Source organism: Saimiri boliviensis, chromosome 13 (assembly GCF_048565385.1).
Source record: "Saimiri boliviensis isolate mSaiBol1 chromosome 13, mSaiBol1.pri, whole genome shotgun sequence".
Classification (NCBI taxonomy): Eukaryota; Metazoa; Chordata; class Mammalia; order Primates; family Cebidae; genus Saimiri; species Saimiri boliviensis.
The window spans coordinates 60,593,837-60,609,775 of NC_133461.1; the positions used below are offsets into that span (position 1 = coordinate 60,593,837).

A 15,939-nucleotide genomic window follows, 5' to 3' on the forward strand; every position below is an offset into this window, starting at 1 on the left:
TGTCTCCAGTCTCCTGAATAGCCAGACTGCCAGCACCTGCCACCACACCTGGCCTTCTTCTTGGCTACTTTTAAGGTATATGGTCAATGACCAAAATCTTGGGGATTAAAAGCAGTGGCATTTTAGAAGGCTGCCATATTTATATCTACTATATATTCTAGTATAAGAATATAAATGCAAATGAACTATGTATAAAATCATCTGCAAAATCATATGAATTTCTTTTATGGTAAGAAAAGGGTTCTCCTATGTTGGCCCATAGGCACAAAAACCTATTTGCTTCTCTGCTAGGACCTTTGGAAGTGGACTATCTTTTGGTGCTGACATTTCCCCCCACTTTAGGTCTTCCTAAACTCAGTTGAAAGAATTGCACTAGTTCTGAGAGATCTGGGAGCTAAACCTATAGTAAGTCAGCAGTCCTTTAAAAATCTTTCTAATGGAGAACACTTAGAGATTGTATGATTCAAGGTAATAACTTCTCTTCTGAATGTTTTGAACACTTCATGGATTTTTTTGGAGGGTCCTATCCCCTCTTAGTTTAAAGTTCCCATTTGGAATAGACAAGGTGCTCTTACTTTTACTACCCTTCAGCTTTCCTCTAAGATAAAATACTACATTTTCCTGAATCTAAGATACTAATGCAATTGTCCCAGTATTTTTTGTGCCACTAAGAAAGAAACATCATCACTACATTCTGACATTCCACAGAATATATGATTTATCCCAATATCCAAAATGCTAAAATGTGGAAACTATGGCCCTTAGAATAAATTGAAAACACTTAAAAATATGTATGAAAAGAAAAACAAGAAATGGATTTATTCTAGGACAGTAATTGTCAAACTTTTTTTTTTTTTTTTCTTTTGAGACAAAGTCTTTCTCTCAGGCTGGAGTGTAGTGACATGATCTTGGCTCACTGCAACCTCAGCCTCACGGGTTCAAGTGATTCTCTAAGTGCGTTGGAATTACAGGTGTGCACCACAACATCCTGCTAATTTTTGTATTTTTAATAGAGACAGGGTTTCTCCATGTTGTCCAGGCTGTTTTGGAACTCTTGACCCCAGGTGGTCCACTTGCCTCTGTCTCCCAAAGTGCTGGGATTACAGGCATGAGCCACCACACCCTGTTGTAATTGTCAATGTTCATATTTAGTAGTGAACAAATTAATAACAATTACATTTATCATGTCATGATTTTGGAAAAAAAGAGTAAGTTCACATAATGTCTCATAATCCTTACAACTATCATGAAGGATATGAAGAGTAAATATTATAACCCCAGTTTGTCAAATAGAGAAACTGAGGTCTGGAGAGATTAGTAACTAGTGTAGGTAGATTGACACTGTGACTAAGCTGAGGTCTACCATTCACAGTTCAGGAATCTCCCCTGCCCCCTTCTAGCATATTCATATATGTCTTTGGACATGTGTTTTCAGTAACAATTGTTATTTTTTTATAAACTACAAAGTACACATTTCTGATAAGAAAATAACATCATAGTGTTTTAAGGTCTGTCTGAAAAAAAAATTAACAAACAAATAATGGGTTACAATCCCTTGAAAGAAAAATTACAAAAACTACTCTATCAGATGTGGGAACACTTAGTTTTAAAAGTCTCTCTCCAGGTGCATCTAGCTTGAGTGCCGTGCTTTGGCTGGGCTGCAGTTATCAAAGTATAACTAAATAGATATAGTCTGTGCCAATGATGGTCTGAGAGACGATGGTTGCGAGATGAAGCCATGTGCATGTGACTTTTTGCGAGTGGATTATCTCAGGATGGGAGGTTGCATGGTGAAGTGTGGAGTAATGAGAATGCGTGAGATCTGGGGAAATCTGAGAGCCACAAAAGGAATGAAGACACTTAGAAAGCTGGGACAGCTGAAATGGAGCATATGTCCTGAAAATACACAAAAGGCAGGCCAGTGCAATTCTGTGAGCTATTCTGGGATGCAGAAGTTTGGGAGGAGAACTGATGAACTCAAGGGTGTGAGTGCATAAAGCAAAGTTCTATTTCATCAGGAACCAAAGAACTGGGAGGAAGGAACTTAGGCATTTGGTTGATTTGGTGAAAAAAAGGCAATAACAGGAAAAGTAGTGATTGAGTGGTGGGCATCAGTGATGGTTTCTATTTGCACAGCTACCCCTCAGCAGCTGTTGATTCCTTCCCAAGCACAAGGTATTTCAATGACAGCAACCAGGTAAATAAGGGTGCTTGACATTGACTTAGGGGTCAACCTGTTTGGCCTTTCCTGTGCTTGAAAAGGAAATGGTAAATAGGAGGAGAAAAATCTATATTATGAAAGGAGAGTTGGGAATCTGACATTTGTGAAATAATCTGACAATTATGGAATAATCTCAATAAGCTAGGGGCAGTACCTATGTTACTTTATTTCAATCTTTCCAGCAGTTTTACAAAACAGGCATTACTATTTCCATTTTATTGCTTCAAAGCTGAAATTCAAAAAGGCAAAATGGCCAGGTGTAGTGGCTCACACCTGTAATCTTAACATTTTGGGAGGCTGAGGCAGGAGGATCACTTGATTCCAGGAGTTTGAGACCAGCCTGGGCAACGTAGCAAGGCCCCATCTCTACAAAAAAAAAAGTCTTAAATGTAGCTGGTGTGGTGGTGTATGCATATAGTCCTAGCTATTTGAAAGGCTGAGACAAGAGGATTGACTGAAACCAAGAGTTTGAGGCTACAGTGAGCTATGATCATGTCACCACAGTCCAGCCTGGCCGACAGAGTGACACTCTGTGTTAAAAAAAAAAGAAAAGAAAAGAAAAAAGAGATGAAATGACTTGGCCAAGGTCATAATAACTGGTAGAATGTGCATTTGTCTGACACCAAAGCTTTTCATCCTTGCCTCTGATAAATCCGTGATGATTAAGTGAATGAATCAAAAAAAAAAAAAAAAAAAAAAAAAAAAGAAGAAGAATGGGGTGCATACTCCCATTCAACACTACTGGTTTTTCAAAATGAAATGTAACCATTCAAATAAGCATGAATGTTCTCGTGTCAGTAATTTTCTAGCATTGCTAAAAGAAGATTCAAAATAATAAATACTTAATTCTGAAGTGAAACAGTGTTGTTGTTTCCTAGTCCGGGGCTCCCTTAACAAGTATTATTCGCAGTTGCCAATTAAACAGAAATGAACAATTTGGGGTGGGTGGTGGGTGATTAGAAAACTTGCAGTACAGCTGCACCTTTAAGGATGGCTTTGAGATCCTCGTGTTAGCATTTGTAAGAAGCTCCACCCTGGACTTTAGGTTCCTGTCTACAACTTTTTAGAGAAATGGCTGTAATGTGTTGGCCTTCTAAGCACTTTTAGTGGGCTCTCAGATTCCCTACTCACTCGATTTCTTTGCATCTTCTTTGCAGCTGGGAGAACTGCTTTTCTGCTCCACACAGCTTTCACCTTGACAAATGCGACTTGGCTTAAATGTCCCTTTAGCCTTTTTAGCTTGCTCTTCTCATAGCAAAAACAGAAAAAAAAAAAGAGCAAGAATAGGAAAATTACAATTATGCAATGTGCAGATCCCTCGGCATGATTGTTGCTTCCCAATCAGGAGAAGATTTCCCTGGCAACCGCCCTTTCTTACTCCCCTGGAAGCCCGAAACTGGTGGAAACTTAATTTGTTTCAGATTGCTTAAAATTACCTTTTAAGGATAAAAGTAAATACCTACCTCTTTAAATAGAATTTATAACCTTTGCCACAGCTCTTCCAAATAACATTTTTAAACCATCTTGAAAGAATAGACCATTGTAAACAGTGATATAGAATGGTAATTTGCTTACCATGACCCTATAGAATTATTCTTACCCACGAACATTTATAGCATCTACAGGGTACCTAGCACCATAGCAGGGGCTGAGTAAATACACCAAAAGCATCTTATAAAATACAGTCTCTGGTGTTAAAGGAGTTTATGTTTTGAGTGGATCAGGTGTATCTGGAGAATGGATGAAGGAAACGAGTAAAAAGCAGCTTTAAGTAAGTCAAGCTGAATATTAAATCTCAGTACCTGTGAATTTCTTATCGGGTTTGATGTTTGTTCCCATAAATCCCCTTTCCCCGTGGTGAAACTGTTCCTTAAAAGTTGAATATATATGTGTGAGGTACAAATGCCACTGATAAACAGCCCTGCAGGGGAATGGAGGAGGGGTTAGGTCTGCGGTCCCCAAAGGATGGGGAGCCATGGGCCTTTGGGGACTAATAGAAAATGTTACTGTGGTGCTGGATGACATTAAAAGGGGCCCTACCTGTGGATAGGATGCCCTTGTGACATCACATCAAGAAATAATAACTAAGATTCTAGGTGTGTTAGAATGCACCTGTAGTCCCAGCTACTTGGGAGGCTGAGGGGAGAGGATCACTTGAATCCAGGAGTTCAAGACCAGCCTGGGCAACACAGTGAGACCTTGTCTCAAAATTTTTTTTTACAAGAAATAGCAACTAAGATACTAAGATTCTAGTATGATGTAGGGACAGGAAGGGAAATGAATTTTGTTAATTATTCATCTTCTATTTTTTCTGTAGTGCATACATATGGGTTTAGCTACCCCAGTTCCACTTCTGGTTCTTGTAATCAAACCCCCTAATTTTGCTTTAGCTTTCTCCCCAATTTGAGGTCCACGAATTTCAGGAGTAGCCCAAGAGTGGGAGTAAGACAATCAGCAAATCACACTCCCTGGCTCCATTGCTTGGCTCAGCGCAGAGTTGAATGATCTAAGCTTTCTCAGTCAGCAAGCATCGCTGGACCTCTGCATGAAATGCCAGGACCAAGATACCTCCTCTCTCACTGAATACATTATTAGGGATGCATGTGACCTTAGGACCTGCTAGTAGCTATTTTGTAACATCTAATACACAAACATAATTTCACCTAATACAAAAACCCTATGTTATCATTAATGCCATTGCAATGATGAAAAAATTGAGACTTAGTAGTATTAAATAACTTGCACCAAACGTTACAGCTTGTCAATATTGAAAGACAGGTTTTGTCTTATTCAAATTTCTATGCTCTTTTCATTACACCAGGCTGCTCTCTATAAGAGTTTCAAAATTTTTTTATAGTAATTTATTAAACTTTAAATTCAAGTGTTAAGTTGCTGGGAGATACAATCCCATAATTTGGAAGTTGTAGCAAGTACTGAGTGTTGGAAGCTTGGAAGATCTAAAAGAACCTAAAGTAATAGCCACAGAACACCTGATATCCAGCAGTTATAGTTGGCTAGAAGTTATAGAAAAATATGAGGAAGAATTAAAAACATCTTAAAAGAATAGAGGTTGGCTGGGTGTGGTGAGCCTGTAATCTCAGCACTTTGGGAGGTGGAGGCAGGCAGATCACTTGAGGTCAGGAATTGGAGACCAGCCTGGCCAACACGGTGAAACCCTGTCTCTACTAAAAATACAAAAATTTGCCAGGTGCAGTGGTGGGTGCCTGTAATCCCAGCTACCTGGGAGGCTGAGGTTGAAGTGAGCCAAGATCTAGCCAGGGCGACAGAGCAAGACTCCCTCAAAAAAAAAGAATAGAGGTCTAGGTCTATGGTAAATATATTTATTTCACTGACTATATACAAGATAAGTTAGCTTAGAGCCATTTCTTAGTTGTTAATGTAATTTCATTTTCTGGCATATTGGAGGCATCTCTGTTGGCTTGGAATTGTGAGTTGAGCCATCAGAGTTTTCCATTATTGTTATAGTTACTAGCATGCTGGTGTCTGTCCACCATATCCTATGTTGTTTGTTGCTATAATTCCTAGTTGCAAACATTGAATTCCCCAAGGCAAACTAGAATTCTATGTCTGGTGTTCAGAAGCAGAGATGTGGGCAGAAAATTAGTGACCTTCCTCTTGGTTTCAATAGAAACCCACATGTGGAAACATCACTCATCGATACTAATCCTTAGTATTGTCTAAAATCACATAAACCTCTCAGCACATCTTTCTGTTGCTAAATTGTCGAACTTGTATATGAATTTTTTCCTTAGGACACAAAATCTGATAATATTATTAACAAATGGAACAACTAGCTTCTATAAAATATCGTCAATCATCTCAAGTATTAATACTTAATTTTAAAACTAGAAACTTTAAAATAGATTTCAGCAAATATTTTCCTTTAGTGTCTCTGGTATAAATTTTTAAAATATTAAGTTTCTCAATTGAGGCTTAGATATTATACTTGTGAATCATTAACTTACATATTTGGCATTTATAAACAAACAAAAACCCTAATAGATTTAAGAAGAGGCACAGCTCAGAAGTTCCTGCTTTTCATCATCATCATCTGATTCCCACTGCATCTTGGGGCTGTTTGAACTTTTTATTCCAAGCTACATTTATAACACCTGAAAGCATACGGCATTCAAATGGGCCAAAATAATCTTTCTTTCCTGAATCCCATCCATTCTAATGCAATGAAACCATCAAACCACATGCATCTAGCTCTTCATAGTGGGAAAAGAACTGAGTAATATTTTGGTGTCCTCATGCACATGTGTGATTCAAAATATCACTTTCACAATCACCTTATAGGGAAGTTGCCTCTTGAGGGTGTGTACTTCAAGCTACGTTTCAACCCGCTTTCCACAGGCAGCAAGATATCTATAATGAACAGACGATGTCCCACAAATATATGTACAGATGAGTATGATACACTCAATGGTTATCTGAATCAGTGCTTCTGGGCTAGCTCAAGGTCCATTTAAAGGAGATGTTCCAACTGGAGTATTCATTACAGGGTTCTCTTCTTTCACTTTAAACTGATTACCTTGTGGTTAAGCTGAAGTTAAAAGTTCCACTTCTTCTGTGACTTTGTCAAAAGGCTTTAAAAGTATTCATTCACTTATTTAATACATATTTATTAAGTATATATGGTCATCCTATGGTATCTGTGGGGGACTGGTTCCAGAATACCAAGTTCCTGACATAAAATGGTGTAGTATTTGCATATAACCTATGCATATCTTCCCATATACTTTAAATCATCTCTACAGTCCTTGTTAATACCTAATACAATGCCTGCATGCCACCTCATTTCCGGGGATTCAATATAGTCCTCAGGGTGCAGCAAATTCAAGTTTTGTTTTTGCAATTTTGTGGATTTTTTTCTAAACACATTTGACCTATGGTTGGTTAAATTCACAGATGTCGAACCGATGGATACATAAAGAGCACTGTATCATGAAACAGGTATTATTTTAGGTACTGGGGACACAGCAATTCATAAGCAGAGAAACAAAAGTCTCTTTTCCTCAGAGAACTAAAAATAGAACTACCATTTGACCCAGCAATCATAGTACTGGGTATCTATCGAAAGGACAATAAAGGATTCTACCAAAAAGACACCTACAGTCACATGTTTATCACAGCCCTATTCAACAATACTAAATTCATAGACTCAACCTCGGTGCTCATCAATGGTAGGTTGGATAAAAAAAATGTGGTACATAGACACTATGGAATACTACACAGCCATAAAAAAGAACAAAATTATGTTCTTTGCAGCAACACAGATGCAGCTGGAGGCCATTATCCTAAATGAATTCATGCAAAATCAGAAAACCAACTACTGCCTGTTCTCACTTGTAAGTGTGAGCTAAACTATGGGTACACACAAATATAAAGATGGCAACAGTAGACACTGGGGACTCCAAAAGAGGGGATGGTGAATGGCAAGGGTTGAAAACTCTCTACTGGGTACTATCCTAACTATTTGGATGATGAGTTCAATAGAAGCCCAAACCTCAGTGTTACACAGTCTATCCATGTAACAAGACTGCTCATGTACGCCCTGAATCTAAAATTTAAAGTTAAAGTTTTGCCCTCATGGGGAAGGGAGAGGAGAGATGCTAATAGAATAAGCAAAATGTATGTTAGGCAATGACATGTGCTATGGAAAAATAAAAGCAGGAAAGGGGGAAAGATTGTGTGAAGAAGAGGAGGGTGGTGGGATAGGCAATGTGAATAGTGTCATCATGGGACGCCATGTTAAGAGACCTCTAGGTATCAACTGAATGGGATGAGGGAGTCTGCCCTGGGGTCTGGAGGCAGAGTGCTTAAGGCAGAAAGAAGCACAGATGAGAAAGTCCTGAAGAAAGGGCAGGACTGCCCTGCACACAGGGGGAGGCCAGGTGAGTGGAGTGGAGTGAGAGGCGGCAGAAGGTGAGGACAGTGATTGGAGGGGTGGGGGTCCATTTCAGGAGCTTTACAGGCTGTGGTAAGGGCTGTGGCATATTACTCGGGGTGAGATGGGAACAGAATGGAGGTTTTGAGAAGACACAGACACATTTTAGTTTAAGAGAATCAATCACTCGGGTTGCCAAGTTGAGAATGACTCAAGGGCAGCAAGCGTAGAATCAGAGACAGAGACAGAAGTATGAGGCTCGTGCAATAACCTAGATTGGCACTAAAGGGGTTGGGGGGGGGGCGGAGCAGCGCTGGAGAGAGAAGACAGGGCCGAGAAGTTTGTCAGAGATGATCTGGATGTGTGGACTGATAAAAAGTAGTTAAGGGTGACTCCGAGGTTTTTGGCCTGATTAACAGGAAGGACTGAATTCCCATTAGTTGAGATGACGAGGCCTAAAGAAGGAGTAGACTTGGGATGGAGATTAGGAGTTGAGTTTGGAATGTAGGAAGTTTGAAATGTCCATGGGACAGACATCTAAGCAGAGATGTCGCATAGGGTAGTTAGCTATCTAAGGCTGGGGGTAAGCCATCTGGCTGCAAGCATCCCTGTGGGCATACGCCTGGCACTTAGAGCTCTGTGAATGAAGGAGGTGACTTAAGGAGAGACTGTTAGTAGAAGACAGAAGTGGCCCAAGAGACATGTCCATTCAGCATTGCTCCATCTTTAGAAGTTGGGAGACAGAAAACCACAAACTAGGCAGGCTTACAAGGATCAACAAGGGTGTGTTGTTCTGAAAGCTGAGTGAAGAAAGTTTTTCAAAGACAAAGGAGTAACGTCCTGTCACACTGACTTTTTCCCATGATATTCATCCCATGGGACACTAAGTCAGCAACGTTCATTGTACCTCTTAGTCATTAGTTGCCATAGACAAAGGATTCTGCTGTTCATGAATAGCTTCATCTTCCCAGCAAGACGCAAACTTCTTGAAAGCAAGGCTGTTGTTTTCTTCTTTCTCTCTCTCTCTCTACAGCAGTGGCTTTTAAATAGCTTTTGGCTACATCTCACAGTAAAAAACACATTTTACTTTGGAAACCAGTATAAGCACATATACAAGGGAAAGAAAGAGAGAAATATTTAACCTTTTGGCATGCCACACACTCTGTCTTTATTTTCATTCTCTTCTATTGTACTCTATTTAATTAAAAATAATGGTGTTTCTGACCCATTAAATTGATTTCACTAATTGGTTTCATTGGTTGCAACCATTGCTTAGAAAGGCACCACTGTTAGAGTGTCTGCCACAGGGCTCTGCCACCTTCATTATTAATCAGAGAGACACTGTTATTCACTTTCATTCTTCCCCAGTACCTTCTGTAAAGCAAACACTTAACAGATGCTTGCTGCATGAATAGTTTTGAGACCCTAAAGTAATACTTCTTGAATTGAGCTCCTTAGTCTTTAGTTACCTTTACTTTTACTGATTATACTTCTGTACTGATTGTAGTCATGTAGGAGAGTATTTCTTAAGGGCTCTGTGTCTTCAGAATAAACACAGACCTGTATGTCTTTTTAAAGAGGTCTCTGTAGCCGAGAGTCAGAGAAAACACTGGCCAGGGTTAGAGTGGCCACCCAGATTAAGTGAGTCCATCAGCTGGGTTATTCCATGTGCAAAGTAAAGGCAGGAAGCCTGATGTTTGAATGCTTTTTCATGTTCTTATACATCAACCTCTGGGGACAAAGAAAGTGGGGTTCAAAACATTTTTAAAAACAGGCCAGGCCAGGCACAGTGGCTCATGCTATAACCTGAACACTTTGAGAGGCTGAGGGGGAAGAATTGCTTGAGCATAGGTGTTTGAGACCAGCCTGGCCAACATAGCAAGATCTCATTTCTACAAAATATTTGAAAATTATCTCGGTGTGGAGGCGTATGCTTGCAGTCCTAGCTACTTGAGAGGCTGAAGTGAGAGGACCACGGGTCAAGGCTGCCGTGAGTTACGATCATGCTACTGCCCTCCAGCCTGGGTGACAAAGCTGGACTCTATCTCAAAAAAAAAAAAAAAAGAAAGAAAGAAAAGAAAAAGAAAAAGGAAAAAAGACAAAATGAAACAAACAAACTTTCAAGAACAATCCTGTCTTTTATTATAATTTATATAGCATTCAGTGTGAATAGGAAACGTTGATTGTTTAAAAATGGGGGTAGAAAGCTTTCATTAAATATCTATAACCCAAAGTAATGGAGCTGGGAAAATCATTAGTACTAACGATGTCTTAGAATTTTGAAATGTCCAACTACAGAAACAATATATAATTTAACCCAGATGTTTCATTTAAAGAATCTTTAAAACAAAAGACAGGTACATAGTAAGTCCTCAATAAAGGTTAGCTAATGTTTAAATTCTTCTCCATAGAGAATGCTTACCAAAGTGGCACAGAAGAAAATAAAATATTTTCCACCATGCAGTTCTTACTTAGGTAGCTTTTCACTTATAAGGAAGGAGCATGGTGCAATGAATACAGTATAGATTTTGGAATCAGATGAACCTGTGTTCAAATCTGACTCTACTTAGACCAGACGTGTGATTTTGGCCTAGTTACCTGAACATCTTTTAACTTCAGGTTTCCAAACATGAAGTGAGGACGGTAATACCTACTTCAGAGACTGATTATAAAGCTAAAGATGATATAAAGTGACATATGCCATGCCAACTAATTCAAAGTGTATTTGTAGGGTGCTTTTTCATATAGAAGTCATGTTTAAATGATTGTTAAGTTCCCACATGGCACAAACCCTTAAAGCCTGTTTCATTCATGATAGAGCTGACCCTTAATGGAACATGCAGTGGTTGAAGGGGTTGAGGGTGGAGAAGATTCGTGCACTTGGAGGATCTCTAGAGGACTGTGGATCAGTCAGGGTTCTCAGAACAGAACAGAAAAAAAGAGATTTATTTTAGGGAATTGGCGGACGTGACTATGGTGAGTAACAAGTCTGAAATCCACAGGGTGGTCTGGCAGGCTGGAAACTCAGGCTGGAGTTGACTCTGCAGTCTTGAGACAGAATCTTGTCAGGAAAACCTCAGTTTTTGGTCATAAGGCCTTTCAACTGATTGGTTGAGGCCCAGCCACATTATTGAGGGTAATCTTCTTTATGTAAGTCAACTAATTATAGATTTTAACCATGTGTATAAAATTACTTCACTGCAACACCTATATTAGGGTTTGATTGAGCAACTGGCTACTCTAAACTCAGCAGGTGGCTGCCCAGAACTAACCATATAGACAGGACTTCGGGTGGCAGCTTCTGGGCAGTGGGAGGGAGACTTTATGGGCAGACATGGCCACTGCAGTGCTGACCGATATTCAGATTCTCTTCAGTTGTGGGCTGCACGTGCTCCATTCATATTCTGAGGCACTATGGTTTGGGTCAAAGACACGAGTGTAAAGACCAACTCCTCACTAGTTGCTCGGGAAACTCCCAAAGGCCATGCAAGCTGAGTGAGTCTCTTACTGGCTTTGAATCATCACCTAGCAAGGTACCTGCTATGTCAATTTCAGTGACAATGTTCTTTAAGAGCAAAAGAGTTATTCATGGAATTTTTATTTCTTGTTGACAAATGAACAAGAAAATCTACAGTCACCTGAAATATCCCACCATGGTAAATAAACAGGAAATTTATAGACTCATCTTTTATTTAAGCCCTTTATATTCTGAAAGACCAAGAATTCCATAATGCCCTGCCTTGATAAAACAAATATAGAGGCCGGGCGCGGTGGCTCAGGCCCGTAATCCCAGCACTTTGGGAGGCCGAGGCGGGTGGATCACGAGGTCAACAGATCGAGACCATTCTGGTCAACGTGGTGAAACCCCGTCTCTACTAAAAATACAAAAAAAAAAAAAAAAAAATTAGCTGGGCATGGTGGCGCACGCCTGTAATCCCAGCTACTCGGGGGGCTGAGGCAGGGGAATTGCTTGAACCCAGGAGGCGGAGGTTGCAGTGAGCCAAGATTGCGCCATTGCACTCCAGCCTGGGTAACAAGAGCGAAACTCCGTCTCAAAAACAAAAAACAAAAAACAAAAAACAAATATAGAGCTAACCTTAAAAAAAATCAAGATTTACTCTAGCAACTTGCACATACTACTAATGTAACACTGATGACATTGTTTTAAAACCATTTTTCAATAGATCTGTCTCACCCACCAACCCACCAACCTGTAAGCAACCGGAGAGGAAGGATGATATCATTTGTTTAGCAGAGACTATTATTGATTCCCATAATTCCAGTTCTAAGCAGAGTATAAAATAAAACAACAGACACTAAAGTAAAAGTGCTCATGAAATCTCTAATTGTATCACCCAGGTTGTACGTGTTTTATTCCGCTGAGAAATAAAGTATGGGTATCTTTCATCCCAGATTTTCCTCCACCAAGGGCAGGGAAGAAACCTGGCAATGGATGTGGGCAAACAGGGAACACATCTCCGTGTACAAAGGAGCCGGTGCATGTGTGTGGAGGGGGCATGCATGACCAGTATGCAGAAGAGAGGCTCTGCTGGCATCCAAGGAGCTGCAGTTGGATGTTGCTGTGGAGATATTCAGGGAAGCACAGCCACAACCCGCAGCAGGGTCAACTGAACTCTTCCAGGCCCAGAGAGCCCCATTAGCAGATCATGGCAGGGCCAGTCGACAGAATCCAAAGACTGTCATCTCACCCTGTGTATTCCAAAGCACATTTTATGGATCACCAATCCTTAGAAATGCTTCGTGAAATGTGGTTCCAAGAGGGTTTGGGAGATGCTTTATACTGTATTGCTGTTTTAAAGAGTTTCCATCCATATGAGCATCTTAAAGATTCTAGGATGTCTGCCAATATAGAAACCTGAATATATTACTCAGTTTCTCAAATTCAACTCCTTTCTTCACATTAATATCTATTCAAATCATTCTTTGGGAAATGTCAACTTCTTCACGTACAAACAAAGAAACTGACACCCAGAATGTAAATTACAGCTTAAATGGCTAATAAGTGGCAGAACTGGGTTAGAATTTAGATCTCCTTTTGTTCTGGTGCACTTTCCAGTCCGTCACACTGCAACTATTGATCTCACCATTGTTTATGAATATCTTTCAACAATTTCATGAAACTGTTTTGATCTCCCTGTATCAATATGTAGAAGACAAACCTGAAGGAATGGCTACTGTGTACAGAAGGGACTCAGCCTTTGGAAACTTCCTATTTTGTATCAAATCTGTGCCAGGATATGTTTCCTTCAAGGTATCAGTGCAAATGAAACGTGGTAATAGAGACATGTAAGTGGCATTGCTTTATACAAATAGGTTTGGGTCACATCTTGTGTTTTACACCAGGAACCTAGATCATGCCAACCTTTTGATGGTAAAAACAGTAAGGAGAGAAGAATGCTTAGTCAAGATAATAAACGGTTACCTTTGCATACAGAAGTAACCAGAATCCATGCATGCACACTCCGTTATTCCTTGTCTCCAGACATTGACTAGTCTTTGTTATCCTGTCTCCGTCACACACACACAAATGCATAAGCACACTTTATATTCAATGATGATGTTTTTCTTATTATGAAAACTGTGAACTCTCCATGGACAGTAACAATGCAAATATATTTCATTTGAGAAAGGCTTTCTTTGGTCATTTTCTTTCTTTACCTTTTCGGTGATTAGTCAAGCTGACCTGATGGGTGAGATAGTTCAAATAATCATGCTTCCTCCTAGTGACAATGCTAGCTTTCTGCAATTCAAATGCCCCACTACAGCTAGATGAGTAGGCATTTAGCCACTGACTCAAGTTAATAATTGTTTGTTTAGCATAAAAAATTCTGAATCAATAGAAAAACACTAAATTAAGCCTCATTTTCCATATCTCATTTGACAAAAGGAATCATGTTATTTTTCCTTGTAGCAGATTTAGATAAACATCTAGAAAAAAGAAAACTGTTTTGTGTTGGAATGGCCACAAAAAGCCTTTTTTTTTCATCGTTCCTGCCCAAACCAGCCATATGCTCTCAATATTACTGGAAGAAAAGTGAAACAAAATACAAAGTAGGGGCAAGAAGGCCCTCGTGGGGAATGCAGGGGCGGGGAATGAATGGGAGGCAGCTTAGATGCCCCCTCAACACTGAGGCAGAGGAGGTGAGAGCGCCTTTTCTTCCTCATACGCCTGCTTGTCTGTTACCTTCTCTCCTTCCATTTGAGGATGCTCCTGGATGTAAATTTTGACCTGGTTTCAGTTGTAATAAATACATGAGGCATAGAAGCAAGAGAAACTCAAATGGCTTCCTAAAGGATAATCTCATAAATAACAGTAACTTTTGTTCTGCCCATTATGTTGGTGGCATAATGTTTTTATTTAATTTTTCTATGAATTAACAGATACACTTGTCCTTCCTTCCCCCTCCCCTCCCATCCCCTCCTCTCCCTTCTCCTCCCCTCCTTTCCTTTCCTTTTCTTTTCTTTTTTCTTTCTTGTGACATGGCTTTACTTTCTCTCACAGCTCACTGCAGTCTTGATCTTTCAGGCTCAAGCAATCTTCCCGCCTCAGCTTCCTGCGTAGCTAGAACCACAGGCTCATGCCACCACGTCCGGCTAATTTCTGTATTTTTGGTAGAGACGAGGTTTTGGCATGTTGCCCAGGCTGGTCTCGAATTCCTCACCTCAAGTGATCTGCCCACCTCAGCCTCCCAAAATGTTGGGATTACAGGTGTGAGCCACCACACCTGGCCTGTTTTGCTCTGATTTACTAAACACCTTTTATTTTTCCTTCGGTTACATAGAAACAAACAAACAAAAAGATAAATATTTCGTTTGGGAGGCATTTAGGTATCATGAAATATTTAAAGCAGAGGTTTCTAGCACATGTAATCATGAGAATAGAGGGAAACTAGGACTTCCGGACTGATTTCCTTCTGGAGCATTCTCATAGATGCATCTAAGAGGATTCCATTTGGATAAAACTTTGATATCTTTATTGAGATACTTGAAGGTGTTGATTTACAAAAGATTAAGTACCACAGTATAAAAATTCCATTGTTGCATTAATTTAATTAGCAATGAAAAACTCCCAATCCATTTCTAACAGTTAATAATTCAAAGAAAACATTGACCTAAGGACTGACTATATAAAAATATTTTCTGCAATTTATCCAACTCATAAATCGGTATAAAGATTTACTTAACAGATGATTCATCATAGCACTGGTTGTAAAAGCAAAATGTGTAATGATGTTCCTCAATGTGTACTGCTAATATACTCATTCTTTAATATGTAATGCTAATATAGTAGAATGTAGTCTTCATTAAAGAAAGAATTTTTTTTGGATTTAATCCTGTGTTCCCAGTGCCTGGAAGTGACCTTGGCACACAGTAGATGAGATTAAACATTTGCCGAATGAATGAACACTCCATATAACCAAGTATATGTACATAGGTCAATGTATACATATACATATACATATACATATTTTTATGTTTGAGTATATGAAGAAAATAGCAGAAGGAGAATGTTAAAATAGTAACAGTGATGGTTGCCTTTGATAAATAAGACTGGAACATGGTGGGGAAGGGGGCTTTTACTTTGAACTCTATCAATCTGTACTATCTGAATTTTTTTCACAATTAGCATATGTAACTTTTTAAAAACAATGAATTCTGTGGAAGAACCCCAAACCTACACCACCAGGGGTCTGCTCTTTAGAATTTGTGTTGTCTTTACTTTATCTCAACCTAAAGATACAACGCCATTATGTACCAAGATAACCTAAGGAACAAGCTTTGACTG

The 15,939-nt window shown here is 39.5% G+C and overlaps 1 protein-coding gene across 20 annotated transcripts in view; it reads right to left on the reverse strand.

Annotated features, from left to right (window-relative positions):
• DLGAP1 (DLG associated protein 1) overlaps positions 1-15,939 on the reverse strand; it is a 966,546-nt gene that overhangs the window by 313,057 nt on the left and 637,550 nt on the right. For 5 of the 20 annotated variants that reach the window (XM_074383722.1, XM_074383723.1, XM_074383724.1 and 2 more), the window contains exon 2: positions 3,353-3,466. The exons of the other annotated variants lie outside the window; for them this stretch is intronic. In XM_074383722.1, the coding sequence (XP_074239823.1) occupies positions 3,353-3,466 (114 nt within the window). The remainder of the gene's footprint in view (positions 1-3,352; positions 3,467-15,939) is intronic. 20 annotated transcript variants of the gene reach the window in all.